The sequence below is a fragment of the Chiloscyllium punctatum genome, chromosome 22 (assembly GCF_047496795.1).
Source record: "Chiloscyllium punctatum isolate Juve2018m chromosome 22, sChiPun1.3, whole genome shotgun sequence".
Classification (NCBI taxonomy): domain Eukaryota; kingdom Metazoa; phylum Chordata; class Chondrichthyes; order Orectolobiformes; family Hemiscylliidae; genus Chiloscyllium; species Chiloscyllium punctatum.
Window position 1 is genome coordinate 54194682 of NC_092760.1, and position 26215 is coordinate 54220896.

General features: G+C 41.3%; 1 protein-coding gene across 7 annotated transcripts in view; it reads right to left on the reverse strand.

The window, feature by feature from the left end:
* The window catches only part of tub (TUB bipartite transcription factor), a 413149-nt gene that overhangs the window by 18708 nt on the left and 368226 nt on the right, over positions 1 to 26215 (reverse strand). For all 7 annotated transcript variants that reach the window (XM_072592345.1, XM_072592346.1, XM_072592348.1 and 4 more), the window contains 5 exons: positions 24603 to 24770; positions 20043 to 20164; positions 13885 to 14076; positions 11698 to 11810; positions 4879 to 4993 (listed from right to left, as the gene is read on the reverse strand). In XM_072592345.1, coding sequence (XP_072448446.1) covers positions 4879 to 4993; positions 11698 to 11810; positions 13885 to 14076; positions 20043 to 20164; positions 24603 to 24770 — 710 coding nt within the window. The remainder of the gene's footprint in view (positions 1 to 4878; positions 4994 to 11697; positions 11811 to 13884; positions 14077 to 20042; positions 20165 to 24602; positions 24771 to 26215) is intronic.

The following is a 26215-nucleotide window of genomic DNA, read 5'->3' on the forward strand; positions in this document are numbered from 1 at the left end:
GTTATAGTCCAACAGGTTTATTTAGAAAACCCCAGCTGTTAAGGGAGCAGCGCTCTGAAAACTAGTGCGTCCAAATAAACCTGTTGGACTATAACCTGGTGTTGTGTGATTTTTAACTATGTACACACCAGTCCAACACTGGCACCTCCAAATCACAAAAAGCAAGGTCAATATTAGATTTGAAAATTGAGGAGTCCATTCAGAAATCTAATAACAGCAGGGAAGAAGCTGTGCTTGAACCTGTTGGTGCATGTTTTAAAGCTTTCATACCTTTGCCTGATGGAAGAGGTTGGAAGAACCTATAATTGAGGTAGGAGGGGTCTTTGATGATGTTGGCTGCCTTCCTGAGGCAGTGAGAAGTGTAGATGGAGTTAATGGATGAGAGGTTGGCTTGGGCGATGGATTGGGCTGTGTTCACAACTCTCTGTAGTTTCTTATGGTCTTGGGCAGAGGATTGCCAAATCAGGAATAGTCAGGTCTGGTTGGGGAAGTCAGAGGATCAGAGGGTATTTGTCAAATTGTCAGTGGGGTGGTGAAGGCATAGTCAGATTAGGTCAAGAGGGAAGTTGGCTTGGGGGTTAAGCACTCCGTTGGATATTTTGGGCATAATGATTAGGTTGGGAGGGGGTGGGTTAGTGCCAATTGAATTGGGTCACAGGCAAGGTCAGGTAGTTGGAGAACAGTTGAGAAGTCATGGCTTTATTTGTGGGGTTTGGGGACAGGAGTTAGTCATGGGGTCAATGTGATTGACTGTGGTGTCAGTTCTGCAGTTGCCCAGGAATTAGATGTGGATTTAATCTGTCTAACCTTTCCTGGGTTAACTTTCCAGGCAAGTACATTTAAACTAAGACTCTGGCACATGCTCAGAGACACAGGCTTTCATGGAGGAGCATGGGAAGCTTCAGAAAATGAAACTTCCTGGGGAATTTCACATAGGTCAACTTGTCAGGACTTCGGCAGGTTCCCAGCAATCGAGACAGCAAAAGGTTTGCTCGAAGATTTTATGTAGAATTTACACAATCAATAATTATCACATAAAATGACCTAGATTAATTTTACTTGCTCATACACAGTTTTGTAATAGGCACACAGATGCACAAATTTATAAACCTGTCACTAAAGCAGAATGAGAAAAATAATATGAAAGTTTCTGAAAGACAAGAATCTAGATAGGCAATATACATATAAATATATAGTCAGGAAATAGTAAATCAATAGACTTTAACCTTTCACTTCCAGTGCAGAAATCTGGATGCCTGTTTATATCATTCCATAAAGAGTTCATTTAGGTTTTTTGTTAGCTACTCTCCCCCTCCATTATCGCTAATCAACTCTCCTAAATTTAACCATTTTAGGCTATCATCCAGTATTTCTACTGGTTGCACTAGCTCCATTCCAATCTCTTTTTCAGTGCCATCACTCAAACCCTCTCTTTGCATTTTCCAGTTCTTCAGGTTTCCAACAAAGGACTCCACATGAGTTAATGCTTTCTCTGTTCTACATAGGAACCACTCATTGATACAAAAATAATAATAATACCATTAGAAACATGATTAGACCCAATGAGCCTTTGTTTATTTGTACCCTGTTCTGAGTACATTCTGAATCTGAAGTGGGTTCAATTATCATAAATTTGTTCAAATTCCATATACTCCCCTCTTAGGTCACGTTGATTTGTGGATGAAATTTAACTCTCAATGTGAAAGATAGTGTATCGATGTTCTCTTTCATAAAAACATAACTAAAAGTTTATATTTAAAAATGGCTATATCATGGCTGGTGGTGATTGTTAAGGAATTGCTAGCTCTCCCATCACAACTTCATCAATTATTTGGAATGATTAACTTCCTGAACACTGAACAAAAGGCTATGGCAATCTGTGATTTGCCTACTAGCACTCCTGTACAATCTGACCTAGCTCTTCTATTAGCAGAGTCAAATTTGTCAGAAATCTGTCCTTGCTTCAGTTGTCTGTTGTTAAAAAAAACAGAGTTTTGCAGCTCAGAAGGAAGCCAATTTGCCTCTGGTGTTACTGCTGGTTCTTTGCAGTAACAGTCCAGAATTACTCCCGTTGCCCTGCTGTGTCTCAATACCTCTCCACCTTCTGCTGTTCGAAATTCTTAACCAATTTTGCGATTAGAAGTTGTGACAGATTAATCTCTGGAAATGTATTTTGTGATCCAAATTATTTCCTGGTTAAATACATTTCTCCTAATCTAGCTCTCCCCTCACTATCTTAGCAGCTATTTTAAATTGATGATTCTTCAGTCATCCTTTCATATTCATTATTTGAACCATTAATCATTTCAAAAAAACTTGTCTGTCTCCTTTTAGAATAATAAGCTCCGGTGAAAAGAGTCCCAGTTTCTCAAGTCCCTTCCTGTATATAGAGTATCAGAGACCAGGCATCACCTATTCCATATTCCATCTGTGTCTCGAATATCTCCTTTTAAGTACCACATACTAAACAGCACCTAGTACCCTGACTGTGGCCTGATAAATACTTTGCATAAATTGATAATTATTACTGTACTCTTGCAATCTATAAAGAGCACTCAATCTTTATAATGACTACACATAGCTGCATTCATATTGTTGAAAATTGTGCATTTTAATCGCAAGATCAATTTTTCACAGCTTTCAAGCAATTCCATTAAATGTCAATGTCTACCTTATTTTTCTTCACACTTCTCCATCTTAAATTGCAATTTCCATCTATCTCCCATTCCATTTATACCCTTGTCAAGATTTTTCAATCTAACAGCTTTTCAAATTCCCCCACCTTTGTATTAATAGCAATTTCCCAATCAGGCTTCCTATAACGAAGTTCTAATCATCGCGCCCCCACCCTGTCCATCTCTCTCTCTCTCACTCTCTCTCTCTCTCTCAAATATATATGTTCTGGATATACCAAAATCAGTTGTGGACTCTGCACCAAATACCAGACTACATCTTTCCCAACTTCTAAAAGTTTGAGCAATGTCCATTTATCTTTTTTTCTAGAATCGCTGGAAACAGGCCCTTTGGCCCATCAAGTCCAGACAGACCCTCTGAAGAGTAAACCACCCAAATGTATTCTCGTACCCTATTACTTTACATTTATCCCTGACTAATGCACCTGACCTACACATTTCTGAACACTATAGGCAATTTAGCACAGCCAATTCATCAAACCTGCACTTCTTTGATTTGTGGGAGGAAACCCATGTAGACAAGGGGAGAATTTGGAAACCTCACAAAGGCAGTTGCCTGAAGCTGGAATTGAACCCCGATCCCTGGCACTGTGAGGCAACAGTACTAACCACTGAGCCACCATCCTCACTATTACTGCTTCAAACTAACATCAAGCAAAGAAAGGTATCTCAGGAGCAGGAAAATCGATGTTTTGGGCAAAAACCCTTCCTGATGAAGGGTTTTGGCCCAAAATGTCGATTTTCCTGCTCCTCGGATGCTGCCTAACCTGCTGTGCTTTTCCAGCACCACTCTGATCTAGACTCTGGTATCCAGCATCTGCAGTGCTCACTTTTGCCTAACATTAAGTAAAGGCAAAGAAGTGTTAAATTTAACTCGATTCAAAATGGAACATGTTGTCAAATTCACATTCATACTACACTGAGATAAAATAATGGCCAAACTTTTGCAGAGCTTCAAGGAGAATACTGGGAGGTGGTGTGGACATCAAATCATAGGCTGGTGAGCTCGTAGAATCATAGAACATACAGTACAAGAGGAGTCCTTCGGCTCATCGACTCTGAACCAATAAAAACTACTCTAAATCCACACTCGTCCCACTTACATCACCTTCCTGCTACTGCTGACATTTTACCAGTTGCAAGAAGTTAGCGGATACATTTCTCACACTCTTGTCAGCTAAGGTCCTTAATTGCCTGGTAAAGAGTCATTTTGGGCATCTTCCCACCCTCACTCACATTTTGCCAGTGCAGATTGAGTACATTGCCATGTGGGAGAATTCTAGCTATAACTGAGCCGAGACCTTGCAGGCTTAAGGAAATGGGACCCTCCTGATTGGACACCTTGAGGATGGGGCCTTCTTCACCTTTGGTGCTCTGGGCCAGTTGCAGTCCTAGTGATGGCCAAATCTCCTGGTGGCAATGCTGAGACTGAAAATTTTCCAGCAGCTCAATGGATTGATACATCCCTCCTTAAAAGGGCAGAATCCCTGGCAGCTGGCATTTAACCACCTTAAGATCATAAAACCTAAATGTAGCTTCCGTGATCAGCCAAGGTATGGAAGCCCCTGATTTCCTGGCAAATGGGAGGGACCATTGGCATCTTGTAAAACCCCAGATAATTTTCCCTTGGAAAGAAGAAAATCCTCTGTACGTTGACCATTTCTTCAGCTTTAAGGTTACCCAGGCTTAAGTGCTTGAAATAACAGGGAGATGGATGAATTGAAAAACAGCACTGTAACAGAATAATAGAACTATGGACACAATTTCACAATGAGGGGCAAATCGCTTCAGGTTGAGGTGGGGAGAATTTTCTATCCTCAGGGGGTTTTGAATCTTTGGAATTCTCTATGCCAGAGGACTGTTCAAGTTCACTTATAATGTATCTTTAAAGTTTAGATGGACAGCCTTCTAATTACCAGTGAAGTAAAGGAAGATGGGGATAGAGTGGTATTGAAGTGGATGATCAGCCATGATCTTCTTGAATGGCAGAGCAGGAAGAATGGCCTGCATGCCTATGCTCCCTATGAATTAACATATTCTGTGGTATGATCTTTCATTCCTGTTTGGATACAAGCATGATTCTGCCAGAGATATACGTTTTCAGGCAGATAGTTTTATATCAGAGCATGTTAATGATAACAATTGTGGAGTAATTACAAGCATGCTGCTGTAATGAAATACTCACGTAGCAAACAGCTGCCAACTCTTGCCGCAAGTTACTTGCATCTAGGCTTGAACTTCCTTTTTCTGGATTCACTCCGTTATCATAGACTGTAAACTTGGTGCCCATTAGATTTGATCTGCAATGCAAATGGATAGCAAGTTTCTTAATGGATTTATCTCTGATTCATGCGTGTTATCCTCAACTGGACAGAGTACTTGTCCTCACAGTGTAAACTGTACAGCCAGAGGCATAATTCCCACGTGTGTTTTCCAGTGGCAAAGTGCTGAATAGAACTTGTTAGATTAACAGAGGGTTCTTCACCCAATATGTTTCTGAGTTCAACCAGAGTCGTATGGATTGATGAAATGGTGAGGTGAATTTGATCATGAATATTCATTGGTGGGTTGACAATGGGACCCCAAGGTGACTTACTAAGGGTCTGCTGCACAGGGCCACCATCCAATTAAAGTTATAGCCCACCTCTTGGGCTGGCTGCCTAAATCAGTGCTCTAACGGTTCAGGGACCTCAGCAGCCCCATGGATAGAGGTGGGCATTGCTGAGACAGCAGAAGAAAGACACGGCCACCTTGTTGTTGTAGCACCTGTAAAGGATGAGGCCTTCTGTTTTCCAATGAACCAGGCCCAGACGGGGGGGAGGGGGCGGGGTGGCGGGGTGTGGCACAGTGAACGCTCGTGCAACGTTAGAGCTTCAGATACTGCCAGTAGAGATCCTTCCATCAGCAATGGCTTGGCCTGAAAGAAAGGCCCTTTCTCCATGATGCTCACTGGAAGGTTGCCATGGTTTGCCAAGTAGCCTCCCCATCAGTGAGGGGCTTGACACAACTCAGGTAAAATATCAGCGGTGTCCCCACTAATTGGCCAATTGAGTGAATTTATTGGCTGCCTGTCTCATTTCTGACAATACACAGAGATTGTAGGAACGTGTTGAACTCCTCTCCCAACAATATCCCACCACCCTCTTACCACCAAAACCCCCACCAAACCCCCAGCCTACCCCAGCACCAATTTCAATTCCTGGTAAGTTCTAAATATCATGTGACCGAAAAGCTAAACGTATCTATAACTAATGTTTTTATTTGAAGAAAAGCATGTAAAATAGTTACGTTTGTCTTTTAAATAAGATCTTAAACAAGTCGATTGAAATACTTGGCCTTCATATTAAGAGGACACCTGCCTGAATATCCAAGAAACAAGACATTTTCTTAGTACAGTCAATACTATCTGATCCATCCTTGTTCAAAAACAATGAGAGTGAAGAACAGAGAGATCCAACCTGGGCAGAAACCTTGTGGGGCACAGAGATTGGGGAACAATGAGATACCCAATATCCTGATCCCTATTTGACCAAATTTCATGAAGGCAATTCCTAGTTCCCTGGTTTGCATTTAAGAACTTCTAGACAACCAAATATCAAGCAAGTAGCAACCCTCCTGGTCATGTAAATACCTTCTGGCATTTGTGGGTTGACACAGGCAAAATGATAACTCTAAGATTCAATTGGCAAAGATTCTAGCAATTGTGCCAGAATCTCAATTGCTGATTGGATCTGCAGTTTCTGAGATATTCACCATTCTCAGGACAGCACTGAGCTCACATGGGCTGGCAGGTAGAAATATCTCTTGGCTGTTGGTCCCTATCTGGCCTTACAAAGCAGTGCAGTTGCCTGTACCTGTCGGAGGGATAAGTATGATGAAAGTGAGGAGTGCAGATGTTGGAGATTAGAGTCAAGAGTGTGGTGCTGGAAAAGCACAGCAGGTCAGGCAGCATCCGAGGAGCAGGAGAATCGACATTTTGGACAAAAAAGCTGCGGTCAAAGCGCAAAATAGTTTGGCTATTTGAGATGACAAGGCAATCCTATTTCAAAATCAGCTGATGCAGTAAGCTATGTTAAGGTGAAAAACAGGAAAGCAGTTATGAAAGTGCAGTGGAGACAGAAAGAGGGTCAATCAACAGTCAAAGAAAACTATTATTGATGGATCAAGGAATAAGGAAGGGGAAAACATGTCCTGAACGAAAGCCTGAATGTTGGACGTGCCGTAAGATGGGCCACTTCAGACTGCATGTTGTAACAAGAAGCCTGTTCACAAAGCCAGGCCTGCAAAGATGGCAAGAGCCATGATGTAGATGACATCAATGACATTGAGGAGCCTTTACTTAGAGAGATGATGGAACAAAATCGAAGATGCTGGAATGCTCAGATCTGATTGAAAAAAAAGCAAAAGGTGCTTTAAGTTAGACAGATGAGAGCTTTCATTTCTTTCCAATGACAGAGAGCACACCTCCATGTAGTAGACAGTTTACCCATCTATGACAAGAGAGCTGTCTTTCTGAAAGTTTAGAGACTTGATGAACCACATCAACTGTACCAGGGAGCTTTGGGCATCACGAAAGGTTGAGTCAGAATAAGATAGGCTATTTGGTGTCCAAAATTCTCAAGATCTTTGGAAGAAATGACATCCAGCTGCCTTACTTGTGCTATTCATCATTATGAGGAAAGAAAATTGTTGGTGTCATCTTCATTTCCATCATAAGCATCAGAATGTCTTGGGATGGATATCTTCAAACACACAAGGAAGATCACCTGGATGATAGTCGACACCTGGCCCAGATGGATAGAAGACAAGAAATAGCAAGGTCACATTTCTGAAACAGTAATGACACCAGTGAAGGAGATGTTAGCAACACATGGAATCCGAGATCATGTAGCATCAAACAGTAGATTGTGGTTCACCAATGAATACTTTTAAAGACTTCACAACATTGCATGGAATTATTCATACAGCTTACAAACATATCCTCAAGCCAATGGTGAAAGATGTATGTATGCAATGAACGCTTTGCTAGAGAAACAAAAAGACACCAAACTTGCACTCTTGAGCTGTCAAAATGGTCTAGCACCATATGAGAATAAGACTGAGGGCTCGACTCTTTACTCCCCTAAAAATACTTATGCCACATTTAGGTGGCAATGACTTGGAAAAGTGAGAGAGGAAGAAGACAAATATTGTTCCAGCTAGATGAATAACAATGAAAGATGACATTATGAATGTAATCTGCTAAGCCTCCAGCCTGGAGAGCTAGTTTGGATTTGAGTTCCATCTCACTTTGGATAAGTGGATGAACATCATAACATCATAACATCTATGATCCTATCACATGCAAACAGATAATAGCATGATAACACACAAAAGATACGTGCACTTCCTGTTCAATCCAAGTGGTCATCTGATAAAGGAAAGGTGTGACTTGGGGCAGTGTTGGAATTAAGATTGGGAGAGAGGGAGGAGGCTGATTGTGAGGAAAGGTGTAGATGGGGAGGGGTCAACAATAGTCTTTGGTCCTACAAAACAGACAGGAGCAGCACTTTGCACCTTTTGATTTCCCATTCAAGAAAATAATCTTTACAAAGAAAAACATTTTGGTGATAGCCACCCAAGGTCTAGTTAAGATCTACCAGCCAGGCTACATGTAGGCCATATTTTGAGTGCAATTTTGCATTGGAGATTTCAATTAAGCATAAGACGTGAGCCAACGACACCTCTTTGTCTACCTTTATTACTATCCTGCAGCGAAGAGCTATGAAATTCCTAGCTCTTTATCTCTTCTGCATCAGGCTGGATTAACGATTTCATTAAATCTTCATAAAATATTTTAACAGCTACTAAAATAGTAATGGTAAATTAATGGTGCTCATTCTTAACTTGTTTTATGTACCAAATTTTAAGTTTTGAGTTTTAGTTAAGAGATGATAAATGGGACATTGTTTTACTTCCTGCTATAGTTAATGATCTGATCAAGGCTCTTACAACAAACATCAGATTTACTACAAAGAAAGCAGCATCTGTTTAATTCCCTTTGGGAATGTATTTTAAACGCACATTTTAAGCGAGCTGCCACCAGTGTATAGAATTGCATTTGTGTGAGGTCACAGATCAATGGGTCTGTGAGTAAGAACACAGACTGAATACAGATAATCATGAAAAAAACGAAGTGGCAATAAAGACAACGTCTCCTGGAGGTTAAAAATAATTGAGGGTCAGGAACAAAAGTAAAAAATCATTTTTGGGTCCTATCCCAGTGGTGTCTAATATCTGCACCGAACCATGATCTTATTGGAGACTGCCAATGAACAGGCCATTTTCACATTCACCCTCCAAGTAAAGATGGAGAGTGATTCACTGACTAAACAGGCACAATGAAAGACTACAGCAATGGCTGGCTGGCAGGCATTCTCACCAGGAATGAAGAACACTTTTGAGGGAGATGATCATTGGAAGGGAACAGGCAGGAAACAGGGGTTGAGACTAAGATCAGATGAACCATGATATAACTGAATGACAAAGTCAGCCTGAGGAGTTGTATATTCTCTTCCTGCTTCTATTCCTCATATTCGGATGAGGGCTATACAAACGGAAGCCCTCCTGAACGGCTGAAGAACATTTAAAAGATAGCCTGGTCATGGTCAATAATGGCACATTTTGCAGAATTGATTGTGACCTCAGTATCAGTCTTGTGGTTCTGCTACTGGGGTTTGAGACAAGGTTCTGATGGCCATCTGATATGCTGCTACGGGGCCACTTCCCAAGAGGCTCTTGGGCCTGTGGACTCACTCAAAGGCCAGTCTGATACTGGGAACTTTTCAACATCAGGTAATGGTCCTCCATTGGAACCATGGTTTGATGCTAATCTCAATACTCCAAGACCTAGGTCTTGGCCCCGCCCTCTGCAACTAGAACCTCAACTTCCTGACCCACAGACCACAATCAATGAAGATAGACAACAGCACTTCCTCCACTATAATCCTCAACACTGCTGCCCCACAAGAATGCATTCTCAGCCCCCTACTGCACTCCCTGTACACCCATGGCTGTGTAACCCAATTCTGAACAAATGCCATCTACATGTTTGCTGATGGTAAGCTGGATATCAAACAATGAAGAGTCAGAATACGGGGAATAGATAGAATGCTTGGTGGAGCGGTGCAATGATAACAATCTCTCTCTCTCAATGTCAGCAAAACAAAAGAGTTCATCATTGACTTCAGGAAGACAGGAGGAGGACATGCCCCTATCTACATCAACAGAGCTGAAGTGAAGAGGGTCAAGAGCATCAAGTTCATTAGAGTGATGATAACCGACAACCTGTCCTGGACTTGCACGTGGATGCAATGGTCACGAAGGCACAACAATGCCTCTTCTTCTTCAGGTGATTTAGGAAATCCGGCATGTCCATAAGGACCCTCACCAACTTCCACAGATGCACCACAGAAAGCATTCTACCTGGTATGGCAACTGCTCTGCTCAGGATCATAAGAAATTACAGAAAGTTGTATGCACAGCCCAGACCACCACAGAAGCCAACCTTCCATCCATGGAGTCCATTTACACTTCTTGTTGCCACAGAAAGGTTGCCAACATCATCAAAGGCCCCTCCCACCTCGGTAAAGCTCTCTTCCCAACCTCTTTTGTTAGGCAGAAGATACAGGAACTTGAACATATGCACCAACAGGTTCAAGAACAGCTTCTTCCCTGCTGTTATTAGACTGCTGAATGGACCTCTCTAACTTGAAATAATATTGTTCTTGCTAACATATTTGTTTTGTGCCCCTCCTGTGCAGCTATAACCTTGCATACCCCGCTCTGTCAAAGTACCCTTTGATCTATATCTCCTTGTTTGCTATGATCTGCCTTGCAAAACAAAGTTTTTCACTGTATTTAAGTACATGTGACTATAATAAATCAAATCAAATGGATTAATTGCCAATCCCTGCACAGCAGCTGCTGATTCCCACAGAAACTTGTCCCAAGACAGGCTAGTTTCAGTGAACTAATATGGGATTTTCCAATCTCCTCCCAACTTCCCTGACACTAAATGACCAGGGAATCTTGGTTAAAAATAGAAATAAGTGAACTGAGAAAAGAAACAAATTGCAAACTATTACAGAAAATGATCTAAGAACAGAAACTGCCCTGTACATATTTAAAAGGGTGTCATGTCTATCATTGCTAGTATATAGTTTATTGTAATACTATTTTAATTGAACTTTAATCTATATCAAAACATTCAGATTCTGAACATTAGAAAATGATTCTTGCAAAAATGAATTTGTTTTCTTCAATGTTATTGCATCTGTCTTGGTTTCAAGCTCCTGTATCAACTTGGGTACCATTATTGAGTTGAACTGATGTAACCTCCAGTTTTCTCAGTTTGACTAAATGTTAAATTGCACAGTGATTGTCCACACCCACGTACATTCTCTCTGAATGCTCAATGGATTCAATAAGAAGTGAGCTCAGTTTTAATGATTTCGTGTCACAAACTGTTTATATGCCCAATGTCAGTGTGCTTCTCTGTTTACTGCCTGCAGCATGAAAAGTGCGTTGATCTATTTTTGAACATGGAAAGGAGCGCAGTCATATTGATAGTCACTGCAGGAGAGTTACATGTAGCACAAAAGTCAGGTCCTGGAGTCGATAACGCCCTGGGTATCAGTGATAGCTTCTTCAATGTCATGTCTTGTGGTCAGGATTCATCCTGTTTGTATCAGCAACACTGAACCAGCTCTTTCCTTTGCTCTTTACAAAAAAAGGTTTCCTTACTGGGCAACGTTCAATAGAAGTTCTAATCTAAGGGACCTTAAAAGATACATTACATTATCTCACAGCATGTAGCATTCAATAAAGGCCAGGATGTGAGGACATTGTTGCTGATTTTAGGCAGTATTGTAATATTTGCTTTTAAATGGACTTTCTTTCTGTTTATAGTAAGATTTGCCCACAGAAATCATCAGCAAGGCAGTTAATTGTAATCATGGGTTACCTGAGTTTGCCAATAAAGCTCTCTCCACCACGTGAAAGGTCAGTGGGGTCTATAGAGATGAGGTAATTTGATGTTTTGCTCTTCTTTCGTTTTCTTCCTGCCAGTAAGAATATCTGAAGAGTTGAAGGAACAAGGGAGAAGTTAAAAGAACAGAGAAGAATAAAAATCAATAAGTATCTCCAAAACTTCAACCAGCAGCAAACCTCAGTTTGGTTAACCCATCAACTCATCAACTAAAAGTATCCATAATTAATACTGAGTGAAGGCCAAATGCAGGTCAGTTCTGATGAAATGAAGTCATTTGGGAAGAACACATTCTACAAAACTAAATGAACAGTTGAAATTCTAAAATTATTTATTTAATTTTACAAAATGTTTAAACATAAAACAAATATCTATAGTGGGGGTAAAAAAATATTATTTGTAAGAAATGGGGACTGAAGATAATAATGTGTATCCTAACCCACCTCAATTCAAAGTAATGTAGGTAGGTTTGTCCTGCCTACCAGATATAAGTCAGACCAGGTAAGGATGGCAGACCATACTGTAACATGACTTCAGTGAGCCGGACGGCATACATGAAAGTAGGAAGAGAGTAGTGATGTGTTTGACTGTTAACTGCCCTCTGAAGTAATCCAGCCAACAATCAGTTCAAGAGGGACTGGCAACAAATGTTTGCCTTGCAGCAATACCCACATCCCATGGAAGAATAAAGAAAAAATAAATAAATATAGGTAAAGCTTTCTGTCAGGCCTTCTCCCCTCCTCCTGCTGCCTCTCTTCATTGCTATCTGACACCATTTGCTTTTTTATCATATGCTACTCCACACAACATTCACCACAGATTGGTGAGTTCTGCTGAGTCAGATAGCTTGCTGTTTACTTACAACACTGACTATTTACAAAACTACATTATAACAGTCTTATACACACAGTCTGGGTTCTCGGCTTACTTATGTTATTGTACATTACATAACCGTATCTAACTGACCACACTGGAGAGAGTGATTGAAGGTAAGGCAGAAACCGTTTACATCAAAATATTACATATCTGTCTTAAATGTCTATCTTGTCTAGAATCCACACTTTGCACAATTTCTTGCTCATGTTGAGTGCAGAGGCCTGTTTATATAAAGGTCATGACTAGGAGTGAATGGTGTGCAGTGATAAGTAATACTTCTCCTATTTGCAGCACCACTCCCTCCAGACTTTAACATCCATCATCAATTCTTTCAGACAGGCAGCACTTACGCAAATCCAAACATAGCCAAAGAAGGTAATCAGCATCTAACCTGCAAGTTGCAAATGATATATTTAAGTAGGATTGGTGTGTAGCCCTTCAAGTCACTGAATGTATATTTAATTGTGTTTGTTTATGACAGAGACTAAACTAGAAGAATGAGGACCAAAAGAAAGGTTGGGTACTAAATCAGTGCTAAATATGGACTGACAGCATGCTCTGTCTATTCTTTATACATCTGGTGCATATTCAAAATGCCCACCCAAATACTCTCACGAAGAGAGTTTGTGTGTCAGTCACACTGAAATGAGCAGGAGCAAGATTCCAGATTGGGGCTTAAAAGCAGCAGAGGATGGAAGATACCAGCACTATAGAGTTCATGTTTTTGGATGGAGGTGCCTGCATGAAAGAAATGGTTTTATCCAGAATTCCTGCTAGAAATACTGTCCCTTGTAATTATTTCGAGAGAGTTGCTGAGTCATATAGGGCTCATCTACAGTCCCTGGTTTCTGCTGAGTGAATTAATCCTAGTCAAGACACTAGCTGCAGTGTTATGATTGGCCTAATTATTCCCTGCAGTTAAAATAAAATCAGTCAGTTTCCATTCACGATCACAACCCAGAAAGCCCAACTGTTAGTGTCGGAAGTCAGGACTGAGTATGACTATGATGTCCCTTGCCACCTTCTTTCAAGGACAACACTCTAAACAAGAATGGCAATAGTTTTAGTAGAATATTCTTTGGAAAGATTGGATATAGGCTGGCCTAAGTTCTAGCCCTTCTCAGCAAGTGTGAGCAGATGAATATGGTTCTGATTGTAGTGTGTGGTATATATAAAAATCTGTATATATGGAGTGTATTCTATATAAAGCAATCTGCTGGATTTTGATAGCTTGAAGTCCAAATATACATTTTAGAACACAGGCTAAAACTTATGTAATTTACCAACCTTTTTTCCATCATCCCTTTCCAGGTGGAGGTAGTAGGTAGGATACATTCCACGGTCCATTCCCTTCTTATCTCTTGTTATTCGGCATTTAATGGTGACTCCTTGTGGAGCTGGTCTCACAGCAAACTCTTCAAGGTCATCCACATCTATTAGAGCATCAGTTCCTGGAGGGGTCGAGACTGAGGCAGCTTCCTGCAAAACACGAATATATTGTGCACTGTCAGAAGGAGAAGTAGCAACATTGCCATGAGCTACTTTCACCAGAAAAACATAGTCATTGCATTTCACTTTACTACTTAGCAATATTTGCATTTAGGAAGATGAGGAAATTCTGAAGCTGAAATTCATTTCTCCTTTCATGGATTAATTTCCATCTGTGGATTAATGGAACAGACTTCTAGCAAAAAATATTGAATTCAGTTATCATTGGAGAAAAACTGCATGCACTATATAAATTATATCTTTCTACCCGCATCTTAGCTTTCCAGGTATAGACAAGTGAAATGTGTCCCAAGAATGAGGATGTCAATGTTGATCAAATACTAACATTGCGCAAGTGGTCTTCATAGCATTTTGATTTAATTTGTACAAGTGTCAGAGATTGAGCTAATCAAACAAAAATGATAGCCAGAAAATTGCTGACAGTACCAGAGCTATTGAAAACTTTTGCCTACTTATTAATTACCCACTATCAACATCTTGAGGGTTGCCACTAACCAGAAACTGAACTGGACTAGTCACAATAGCCACAAGAGCAGGACTGAGGCTAGGAATCCTGCATCAAATAACTCATTTCATGACTCTTCAAAACCTGTCCACCATCTACTAGGCAAAAGTAGAGAGTGTGATGGAATATTATCCTCTTGCCTGGGTGAGTGCAACTCCAAAAACACTCAAGATACGTTACACCATCCAGGTGGATATTGTGCCAATCATTCCCCCCACGACTGATGCTCAGCAGCAGCAGTGGGCACTACTTACAAGATTTTATAAACCCATGAGCACTACAGGCTAGGTGGACAGGAGTGGCAGATGCATGGGAATATCACTGCTTACAATGTACCTTCCAAGCCACTCACCATCCTGACTCAGAAAAATATCACTCTCGTTCAGTGTTGCTGGGTCGATATCCTGGAACACCTTTCCAAATAGCATTGTGGGCCTCCTTACACCAAGGAAACAGTAGCAATTCAAAAAGACAGCTCACTACCACCTCCTCAAGGGGAAACTAAGGATGGGCAATAAATATTTATCCAGCCAGTAACACCCAAATCCCAATAAATGAATGGAGTGCTTTTTAAAAATCATGTCATTTAGGAATATAACAAGACAGATGACAAGAAGCTTGTTCAAATAGACAGGAAGTTTTAAAGGAGTGAAGAAAGGGAAAGAAAAAGAACAGTTTAAGAATTCCAGAGCTGGGGGTCCACCAGTTGAAGACACAGCCACCAATGTTGGAGCAAATAAAACTGGGAGTGTGCAGGAGGCCAAAACTGGATGAATGCTGAGATGATGGAGGGTGAGAGCACTTGGGAAGTGAAAAGATAGGATGGGTCAAGACCATGGAGAGATTTGAAAACAAGAAAGAAATTAAAATTGAGGTATTGCTGATTGAGGAGCCAGTGTAAGGAAGTGAGCACAAGGGATAATGGTTAAACAGAACTTTGTATCCATTACGATATGGTAAGCAATATTTGGAATTAGCTCATTTATTTAGAATTGAAGATTGAAGACCAGGCAATAGAGTAAAGGTATAGTGAAGAATAAAAGCATGGATGAAGGTTTCAGCAGCAAGGAACTAAAGCAAGGACCAAGGTGGGTGATCTTATTGAAGTAGAAATGGTGGTCTTGGTGACTGAGCAGATTGGAAGCACATCCCTGCATCAAAGACAATAACTTCATTACATTTGATGTCATTGAGTAACAGACAGTTGCCATGGAGATGGATAGCGACAATTGTGATGGAACAGACTTTATTGAGTATTTGTCTCTCCACAGGTGTTACCAGACCTGCTGAGATTGTCTAACATTCTATGTTTCAAACAGATTTTACAGCATGGCCGATGATAAGGACTTCTGGTTTCCCAGTTGGAGAAAATGTTTGCTCATCCGACACTGGATGTCTGTTAACTCATTAGTGACCATGCAGAGCCAAGACAGGTGATGGTGAGGAAAATGTTGGTGTTGTCAGTGTACAGATAGAATGTAACATTATGTCTTCACAAAATGTCCCTGAGGATCAGTATGTAGATGATAAATAGGAGGAACTCAGGGATAGATCTGTTAACGATGCAGGAGCAGGAAATGGAGTAATTGCAGATGATTCTCTGGATACAATCATACAGGTAAAAATGGAACCTGACAAGCGTAATCCCAAACATTTGAGCAATGGAGGAAAGACTTTAGACCATAATGTCATAAGATACAGGAGCAGAATTAGGCCTTTGGGCCCATCAAGAGTATTCCATCATTCAATCATGGCTGATATGTTTCTCAAACCCATTTTCCTGCCTTCTCCCTGTAACCCCTGACCCCCTTACCAATTGAGAACCTATCTACCTCTAGCGTAAATGCACTCAGTGACTTGATCTCCACAGCTTTCTGTGGCAATGAGCTCCACTGATTAACCAACCTCTGACTGAAGAAATTACTCCTCATCTCAGTTCTAAAGGGTAATCCCTTCAATCTGAGGCTATGCAATAAAATCCTAATCTCTCCTACTACTGGAAAAAACCTTCTCCATGTTCACTCTATCCCTAACCTCTCTGTATTCCGAAAGTTTCAATCGAATTCCCCATCATCCTGCAAACTCCATCAAGAACAGATGCAGAATCCTCAATTGCTCCTCACAAAACAAGCCCTTCATTCCTGGGATCATTCTTGTTAACCTCCTCTGAACCCCCTGCAACACCAGCACATCCATCCTTAGAGTCGAGAGTTTGGTGCTGGAAAAGTATAGCAGGTCAGGCAGCATCTGAGGATCAGGAGAATCGACATTTCAGGCAAAGCCCTTTATCAGGAATGAGGCTGAGAGCCAAGGGGGTGATGAGATAAATGGGAGGGGGAGGCTGGAGGTAAGGTAACTGAGAGTGCGATAGGTAGATGGAGGTGGGGGGTAATGGTGATAGGTCAGAGAGAAGGGTGGAGTGGAGGAATGGGAAGGTTGGAAAGGTCATGAGGACAGTGCCGAATTGGAAGGTTGGGACTGGAATAAGGTGGGGGCAGGGGAAATCCACAGTGATGCTGTGGGGTTGGAGGGCCCTGAGGCGTCCTTCTTCCAGGCATTGGGTGGTTAGGGAGTGGTGATGGAGGAGGCCCAGGACCTACATGTCCTTGGTGGAGTGGGAGAGGTAATTGAAGTTGTTCGCCATGGAGTGGTGGGGTTGGTTGCTGCAGGTGACCCAGAGACGTTCTCTGAAGCGCTCTGCGAGTAGGCATCCTATCTCCCCAATGTAGAGGAAATCGCATCCTAAGATACAGGGCCCAAAACTGTTTGCAATATTTCAAATGCAATTTGACCAGAACGTTACACAGCCTTAGCAGTACATCTCTGCTCTTTTATTTTAGCCCTCTCGAAATGAATACTTACATTACATTTGCCTTCCTAACTGCCGACTCAACCTGCATTGGCAAAAGTGGGTACTGCAGATGCTGGAGATTAGAGTCAAGAATAGAGTAGTGCTGGAAAAGCACAGTAGGCTGGGAAGCATCCGAGGAGCTGGAAAATCGACATTTTGGGCAAAGACCCTTCATTAGGAATTGAACTTGCATGTTAACTTTTAGAATCCTGAATGTGGACTCCCTAGTCCCTTTATGTTTCAGACTTCTGAAGTCTTTCCCCATTTAGAAAATAGTCTGTGCCTTGGTTCTGCCTACCAACGTGCATAATCTCATGCTTTCCCACATTGTCTTCCATTTGCCACTTCTTTTCCCATTCTCTTAGCCTGTACAAGTCCTTCTGTTGCCTTCCCATTTCCTCAAGACTACCTGTCTCTCCCCTCCGCCTATCTTTGTGTCATTTGCAAACTTCTCAAAAATGCCCTCAGTTCATTCATCCAGATAACTAATGTATAATAGGAATAGCTGTGGTCTCAACACTCGCCCCTGTGGCACTTCACTACTCACCGGCTGTTATCCTGAAAGAGATCACTTTATCCCTACTCTCTGCATTCTGCCAGTCTGCCAATTCCCTATCCATGCAGAATACCTTTCGCCGAACACCATGAGCTCTTATCTTATTTAGCATCCTCCTGTGCAGCACCTTACCAAAGGCCTTCTGGGATTCCAAATAGATCATGTCCACTGGCTCTGCTTGTTACCTCCTCAAAGAATTCGAACAGATTTGTCAGGCATGACCTCCCTTTGAAGAAGCTGTGCTGGCTTCACCCTATTTTACCATGTACTTCCAACTACTCCACAATCTCATCCTTAATAATGGACTCTAAAATCTTAGTATAGACTGAGGTCAGGCTAACTGACCTATAGTTTCTGGTCTTGTGCTTCTCTCCCATCTTAAACAGAGGTGTTACATCAGCCATTTTCCAGTCCTCTGGGGCCCCCACTTCCAGAGAAAGATCACCATCTATGCCTCCACAATCTCCTCAGCTAGCTGCCTCAGAAACCTGGGGTATAGGCCATCTGCTCCAGGTAATTTATCCACCTTCAGACCTTTCAGCTTCCCAGCACCTCCTGAGTGATGATCACTATACTTGCCTCTGCCCTTTGACCCTTGAAGTGCCAATGTTTTCCACCTTGAAGACTGATGCAAAATACATAATAAGTTCCTCTTCCATTTCTTTGTTCCCCATGACTACTTCTCTAGCCTGATTTTTCAGTGGCCCAATGTCCACTCTTGCCACTCTCTTACCTTTTAGATATCTGAAACAAAACTCTTGCAATCTTCTTTTTATATTACTAGTTAGCTCACTCTCCTATTTCATCTCCTGCTTCGTGCTGTTTTAGTTATCCTCTGCTGGTTTTTCAAGGCTTCCCAGTCCTCTGGCTTCCCATTAATCTGATCCACATTATATCCTTTTTCTTTTGGTTGAATTATGGCCCTGACTTCACTCTCAGCCTTGACTGCCTCATGCTACCCTGAGTGCAATTTTCTTCCTTGGGATGAATTTCTGCTGTGCCGCCTGAATTACCCCCAGCGACCTCTACCATTGCTGCTCCACAATCTTCCCTGCTAGGCTCCCCCGACAATCAACTCTGGCCAGCTCTTACTCATGACACTGCAGTTACCTTTACATCTGATTCTAATTTCTCCTTCTCAAACCACAGGGTGACACTTATTGTATTATGGTCACTGCCCTGAGGGTTTCCTTCACCTTAAGCTCCCCATTACAACAGGCACTGTCTCATTACAACAGGCACTGTTGCCTTTTCCTTCCATTTCCAGATTTTCATTTTCATTGGTGCTGACAATCTCACCTGCGTAACTAACAATGCCACCTGGTGCTGCAGTAACAACATGTGTATATAATGCCCAAGCCATAGCCACAAACTGTAAAAGTTATTGTGCCATCTATTCCTGCTCTAGAGTACAATTTCCACCCCTCATCACAGCAATTTCACTCTGAATGAGCTTTGCAATCTGTACTTAATCATGGACAGTTAAACATTATCATCCGCTTCTATTAAAATTCATTTTAAATAAAATCCTTATATTTATCAGACAGGAGAATCCATTGTCCCATTGGCTATTGCTGTGATCAAAAAAACACAGGACTGCTTAATTACATTCTCACTCACCTAAAACAGTCAGTTAAAAATCACACAACACCAGATTATAGTCCAACAGGTTTAATTGGAAGCTCTAGCTTTCAGAGCGCTGCTTCTTCATCAGATGGTTGTGGACTCCACAACCACCGGATGAAGGAGCGTCGCTCCAAAAGCTAGTGCTTCCAATTAAACCTGTTGGACCATAATCTGGTGTTGTGTGAATTTTAACTTTGTACACCCCAGTCCAAAACTGGCACCTCCAAATCAAAAATAGTCATGTCTCTTCCTGCTCTGTCAATGTGTCACTTCAATCTAGTTGCCTTAAGAGAGTGTGCTTTAGTACCTATGGCCTAGCTTACTACACGTCTGTTTTTTCTATTATTCCATCTTATGTTTCAATCAAATACATAGAAGAAAATATTCCTAGTTCTCACTTTATTAGATTTTTTACTGGAGGCAGATCCAGGCCTGGTATTGCTGTTCAACTGAGAAGAGCTAGAGCTGTCTTCATCTTCTTCATCTTCTTCCTCATCAAAGTTCATGCTGCTAGAAATACCTATTGAGGCAAAAATCGCTGGTTAAAGTAACTTTTAGGTTATATACTTCCTGATGCAGTAGGCATATGTTTAACAATCCATATCTACATTCTTAATAATTAAACATAACAAGTGGGCCAATCAACTATCAGATGTGGGGTTGTAAAGAGTGAAACAATGATTACAAACCCGGACAAATATTTGTGGGGAGATTTTATGAATTTGTTCTCCAGGTGTATCAAATGAAAATTCAGGAGTGGAGGCTACAAAATGGAAAACTCTGAAAAGACCAGTTACCTCCAAAACGTGGCTTAAAGCACTGCACCTAAAGCATAAATTAATTAATGTAACAGTGTTACTTTACAGAGTGGAAAATTCATTTGTCCAAGAGAGCAGATTAAATGGTGAGAATGTAAAGGTGGTTAGAGGTTTTGTAGCAACAGGAGTGAACAGAATCATTAGTAAACACAGAAGGAGAATCCACTCAAAGTTTTGATTATCGACAATATCATCATGTAGGGATTACAATTCAAATCCTACAATATCAGAGTAAAGTGAAATGAAAGACTTCAGAATAGTATTTCCAGGATTAAACTGGCAGAGAGGACAGGTTTTCTGATCCCAGAGGCATTAAAATCAATACTGGCATAGAATTTCATTGCACATAAAGATTGACTGACACTGGTATACAAGTGGGCGCAGTATCTTTATGGCAAAGTTAAATACAGGGGCAGTATTAAAACACAGCAATGAAAGGAGGAAAGCAAGATAGTAAAACAAGATAGATATGAAGGGAAAACTAGGTGTAGCAATAAAAGCTCCTGGGAGCCTGCTGTACAAGGACCATCTGTAGCCAAGGCCTAAAGTACCACAGTAGGTTATAGGACCAGCTCCTTTGCATTGCAAGCGAGGCACATCATACCTACAGGGATTATTGCCCTAAATACAGTGTCGGAATATCAAAACAATGTCATCGGCTGTGAACTTTAAGATTAGTCTTCCTCTCCCAAATGGGAAAGGGAGCATTTTGGGAGAAGGGTAGTGATTCCTCTCAGGACTAATTACATTTTAAAATGATTCACTCACAGAATGTGGGCACAGCAGGCTAGGCTGTATTTGATGCCCATCCCCAGTTGGACTCGAAGAAGTGGTACTGAGCTCCCTTCTTGAACTATTGCTTTTCAAAGGGAAAAGATGCACCATGCTGCTGTTAGGAAGGGAATTCCAGGACTTTAACTCAACAACAGTGAGGAACTGTCATATAGTTCTGTGTCAGGATGATGTAGATCTTGGAGGGGAACTCCAAGCATCTGCTGCCTTTGTTCTTCTAAGTGACAGAGGCCACAGTTTTGGAGGTTGTTGTGTGAAAAAGCTCTGACCAGTGACTGTACTGCATCCTGTAGATGGTACACATTCAGCATTCACTGTTTTGGAGGGAGCAAATGTTTAAGATAGTGGATTGGGTGCCCATCAAATGAGAATAGTGGTGAATGTCCTGAGTTTGTGGGAACTGATGCAGGCGAATGGATATCACACGCTTCACGAGCGCAACATCCCAAAAATCATCCCCCTTGAAGAGAAAGACCTGATAAATATATCAAACAGGTGCAAAGTCACATGGAGCACTGTCAATCTCTCCACAGTGAAGGACATGGTTGCCAAAAAGCTCTCAGCACCATTACAGACTTTCCTGTCAAGAGGGAGTTGAGCAGTAAGCCCACCATAGTAAGGCTTAATAAAGCAAGTGAATCTCTTGCTAATGGTAAAACCTAGCAAACATTGGCCTTCCACCTGAAATTGTCAGCAATGGAAAATAGGCCCTACCACAATGTTTCCATGATTGTTTGGCTATCTGTTAGAAGGGAAAATCTACACCTCAGGATGTGCATGGAGCAAACATAGTCACCTTGTATAAAAATGACGAGGATTTCAGATACTGCTAATATTACCGAGGCAACTCCTTGTTAAGTATCACATAGAAGGTCTTAGCTCACATTTCCTGGAGCAGCTTTCAGACTCTGGCATCACACATCAATCCAGAATCTCAGTGTGGCTCCAGAGTTGGCAGATTGATTGTTGACATGATTTCCTCACTTTGACAGTTACGGGAGAGTGCATTTAACAGCAGTGTTTGCTGTACATTGTTTCCATAGACCTCATCAAGGCTTTTGATCTCTTTAAACAGATGCAAATAATAGGCTGCTTACTTGGAATGTCAGGTACCATTTCTCCCTTTCACAAGAACATGCACAGTTTTCTCATTTTCAATGGATCAATATCAAATGCTTCTTGAAAGGGTTAAGCAGGTTGCGCCCCATTGCCAACACTCTTTGCCACATTTTTGTCCATACTGTTATTGTACTCAAATGAGGATGTCTACCTGCATACCAGAGTTGATGGAAGTGTTCAATGCAGTAGGATTGCCCACCTATACCAAAGTGTAAAGTCCTTCTCTTTGATTTGCTCTTTGCTGTGACATCACATTGGCATTCCACATTGTAGTAGCAACTTGTAGACTGTTTCTCCCAGGTCTGCAGTGAGTTTAGACTGGCAATCAGCATTAGGAAGACCAACATTATGGACCAGGATGCATCAACTCCACTCTCCATCAACACCAATAATCTCTCTCCGGAGATCACCAATAGTTTGATATACCCTGGATTAAGAATTATTAGCAACCTGTCTTTTGATGCTGAAATCAGCACTAGTACCCAGGCAACAGTTGAGAAGCCCAGGGAGAGGATCAATCTCAAACTTGAGTCACAATAAGTGTACAAACTACTCGAAAATATAAAGCCTAAGTACCAGGCTTATCTTCTCAGCTCACTTGTTTACAATAGCAAAGGAGGGACAATTTATCCAAGAAAAATAGCTGAACAGCTTCCACAGCCACTGTCTCAGACAAACATTGGTCATGTCCAGTCAAGGTAGGGTGCAGAATACGATAATACTCCACATGCAGGGATCCCCAGCATGTTCACCCTCTTGAGAAAATGCAAATTCCATTGGCTGGGTCTTGTGGCCCAAATGGATAATGCTCACCTCCTCAAAGGTATGCACTATGGCAAGCTGGCCATCAACACAAGACCAACAGGTAATCTATGTCTACCACATCGGTAAGGTCACATTGAGTGGATCTGAATCAAGCATTGTTAACCAAAATGCCTGGAAATAATCAGTCAGAAAAGGCATTAGAAAAGCATAAATCAAAAGAAATTACCAAACGGAAGAAAATGAAGTCCACCAGAAGGAAAAAACATCAGTCAACCTAGTCCCACCGTTATGTATCTGTACCAGTTATGGAAAGTTCTGGAATTCATGATATGGCCTCTACAATCACAACAGACCATCTTCAATCCTGAAGTGACAATCACCTCAGATAGGTATCTCAAGATAGTTGGTTGCCATATCAGAAACTTAACCAAACCAGTCATAGAAATATTGTGGTTACAAGCATAGATCAGAGGTTTGGAGTTCTGCAGCAAGTAACCAATCTGCTAATTCTCTAGTCTACCATACACAAGTCAAGAATGTGATGGAATACACTCGATAACAATTCTACCAACACTCAGAAACTCAACAATATCCAGAAGAAAGCAGCTCATTTGATTTGTTTCCCAAGAAGAATACCCTGAACCATTGTGACCAAGTGTGACCATTGTCAGTCAAACGGTAACACTAGTGTGTCCTACCTACAAGATATACCTATCACAGCAACTCACCAAGACTCCTCTGACAGCATCCTCTGAGACCACACCGTCTGCTACTCAGAAGAATAGGATAGCAAATGCATGAGAGCAACACCACGTACAAATTTCCCTGCGAGTTACAAATGGCCTTGGTTTGAAATGGACCTCTTCTTAAGCACAACTCGGCATGGGCAACAAATGATGGTCTTCCAGCAATATCCACACCTCATGAAAAAATAATTTTTAAAAAACTCCTTCAAAGTTGATGGGTCAAATTTCCAGCATCCCCTCCCTCACTTTACTTTCATCACATCAACTGCAGTGGATTAAGAAAGCAGCTAACAGTCACCTTCTTAAGGACAAATGGAATTGGCAATAAATACTGATCTTGCTAATGATACACACATCCCAAGAACAAAAGTAAACTGTCAAACCATCACCAGCACAGCCACAGGACTCACAAAATTAGACATGGCTAAAATGTACTAATGAATTAGGTAATGGAAGTTTGATGACAGGAAAAGGCAACTTGATTTTGCATCCACCCATTCTATGTCTGTCCTGGGAAAATGAAATGCTAATATTGTTTCAGGGAGCAGAAGGTGATTATTTGGCTTTGGAGCAACAGAAATCAACAAGATAATCTTACATTCCACCTAAAATTGTTTTGCTCAAATTGCAGTCATTGAAGTGGCATAATTATCCACAATTTAATGAAGAAAATCAAGTAGACTTGAGTTCAATTTTGACAAGTAACAAATTATCTTACCCTTTTTCTGCATCGTTACTCGAAGATCCTGCTTTGTTGTTTGTTGTGCACTGGCTGCAGTGTCTGTATCGGCCTCATCATCATTGCTGGACTGTCCAACAGTGAGAATCTGAATTTGACTTCCCACCTCCTGCGCTTCATCCTGAAAGGCAGCAGGACCATCAATCCCTGATGGATCAAAAGAGATCAACTTTAAGTTCAACCAAGTGTTAATGTCAGAACTTGCTTAGCATTCATGGTTTTGGGTTAAATCTTAAATGAATCTTAACCACCAATTGATCACGGCATCCAGAAAATAGCTCAATTTGCAAACATACCAACAAAACTAACCAAACATTGGCCTGAATATAGGACACATGTAGAAACAAAGAATCGGACTAAAAGTGAATAAGCATAATTTCAAGAAAGGTGAAAAAGCTTTTAGTTAAATAGTTGCTAAGACATCAAAATATCTCATTATTTTTTATTAAATGTGTAGGAGCTAAAGTAGACAGAGCACCCTTTGCAAGAATATTGAATTTAGAAATTGTACTTGGTAACACAGAACCAAGATGAGAACTGCTGACATCATTGTTTATAATCAACTTGTTCAAACATATTTTGGCAGACCTGGGTCAACTAGTATCTGTACTTGGATTTTCCAGCATACGGTAGGAACACTACCATAGTACCGCAAGAATCGCTTTATACCCGATATATGCTTCCCCTCACCCTGACATGATTAGCACAATTGCAAATTTCACTTTCACATATCACAGGTTGTACATAATGGCAATTATTCAAATTGTGATAGACAAATCACTTGATCAGCCTGCTCACCTCTAAATAACACAATTGCCTAATCTAGCAGACTAAGGTGACACATAACCAGAGGCAATACAACTAACTGGAGGGGAAGAACTAACCCATGCATGTTTTTCACCTCCATAGAGGGGACAGTGCTGACCATTATTGGAAGGACCATTATTGACGCCACAGCTACAGGTATCCAGAATGTGCAAAAAGACAGGGAAGACCAGTTATTTGAATTCATACAGCCAGGTACGAACACAGAGTTAAATGTTGAGGACAAGGGATCACCATTTGCTGAGAAACCAGGCACACAGGCAGAGAAGTCATGGCAGCAGGAAAGGATAACTTAGATGCCATTTCCAAGAGGATGATGTTGCACTATCAACTTTCTAGGGGGGTTACCATTGACCAGAAACTGAGCTGAATTAGCCATGGGAATACAGGAGCAGGTCACAGATAGGAACCCTGCAGCAAGTAACTCACCTCCTGATTTCCCAAAGCCTGTCTACCAACTGTAAGTCAGGGGAGTGATGTAATACCCGCCACTGATCTTGATCAATGCAGCTCCAACAACACTCAAGAAGCTTGACATTATCCAAGGGCAAAGCTTGTTTGGCACCACACCCACAAACATCCACTTCATCCATCACCAATGCTCAGCAGCAATGTGTACTATTTACTGCAGCCATTCTCCTTAGATAGCATTTTCCAAACCTCTAAACATTTCTATCGAGAAGAGCAAGGGCTGCAGATGCATGGGAAGACCACTACCTGCAAGTTCCCCTCCAAGTCGCTCATCATCCTGACTTGGGAATTTATCA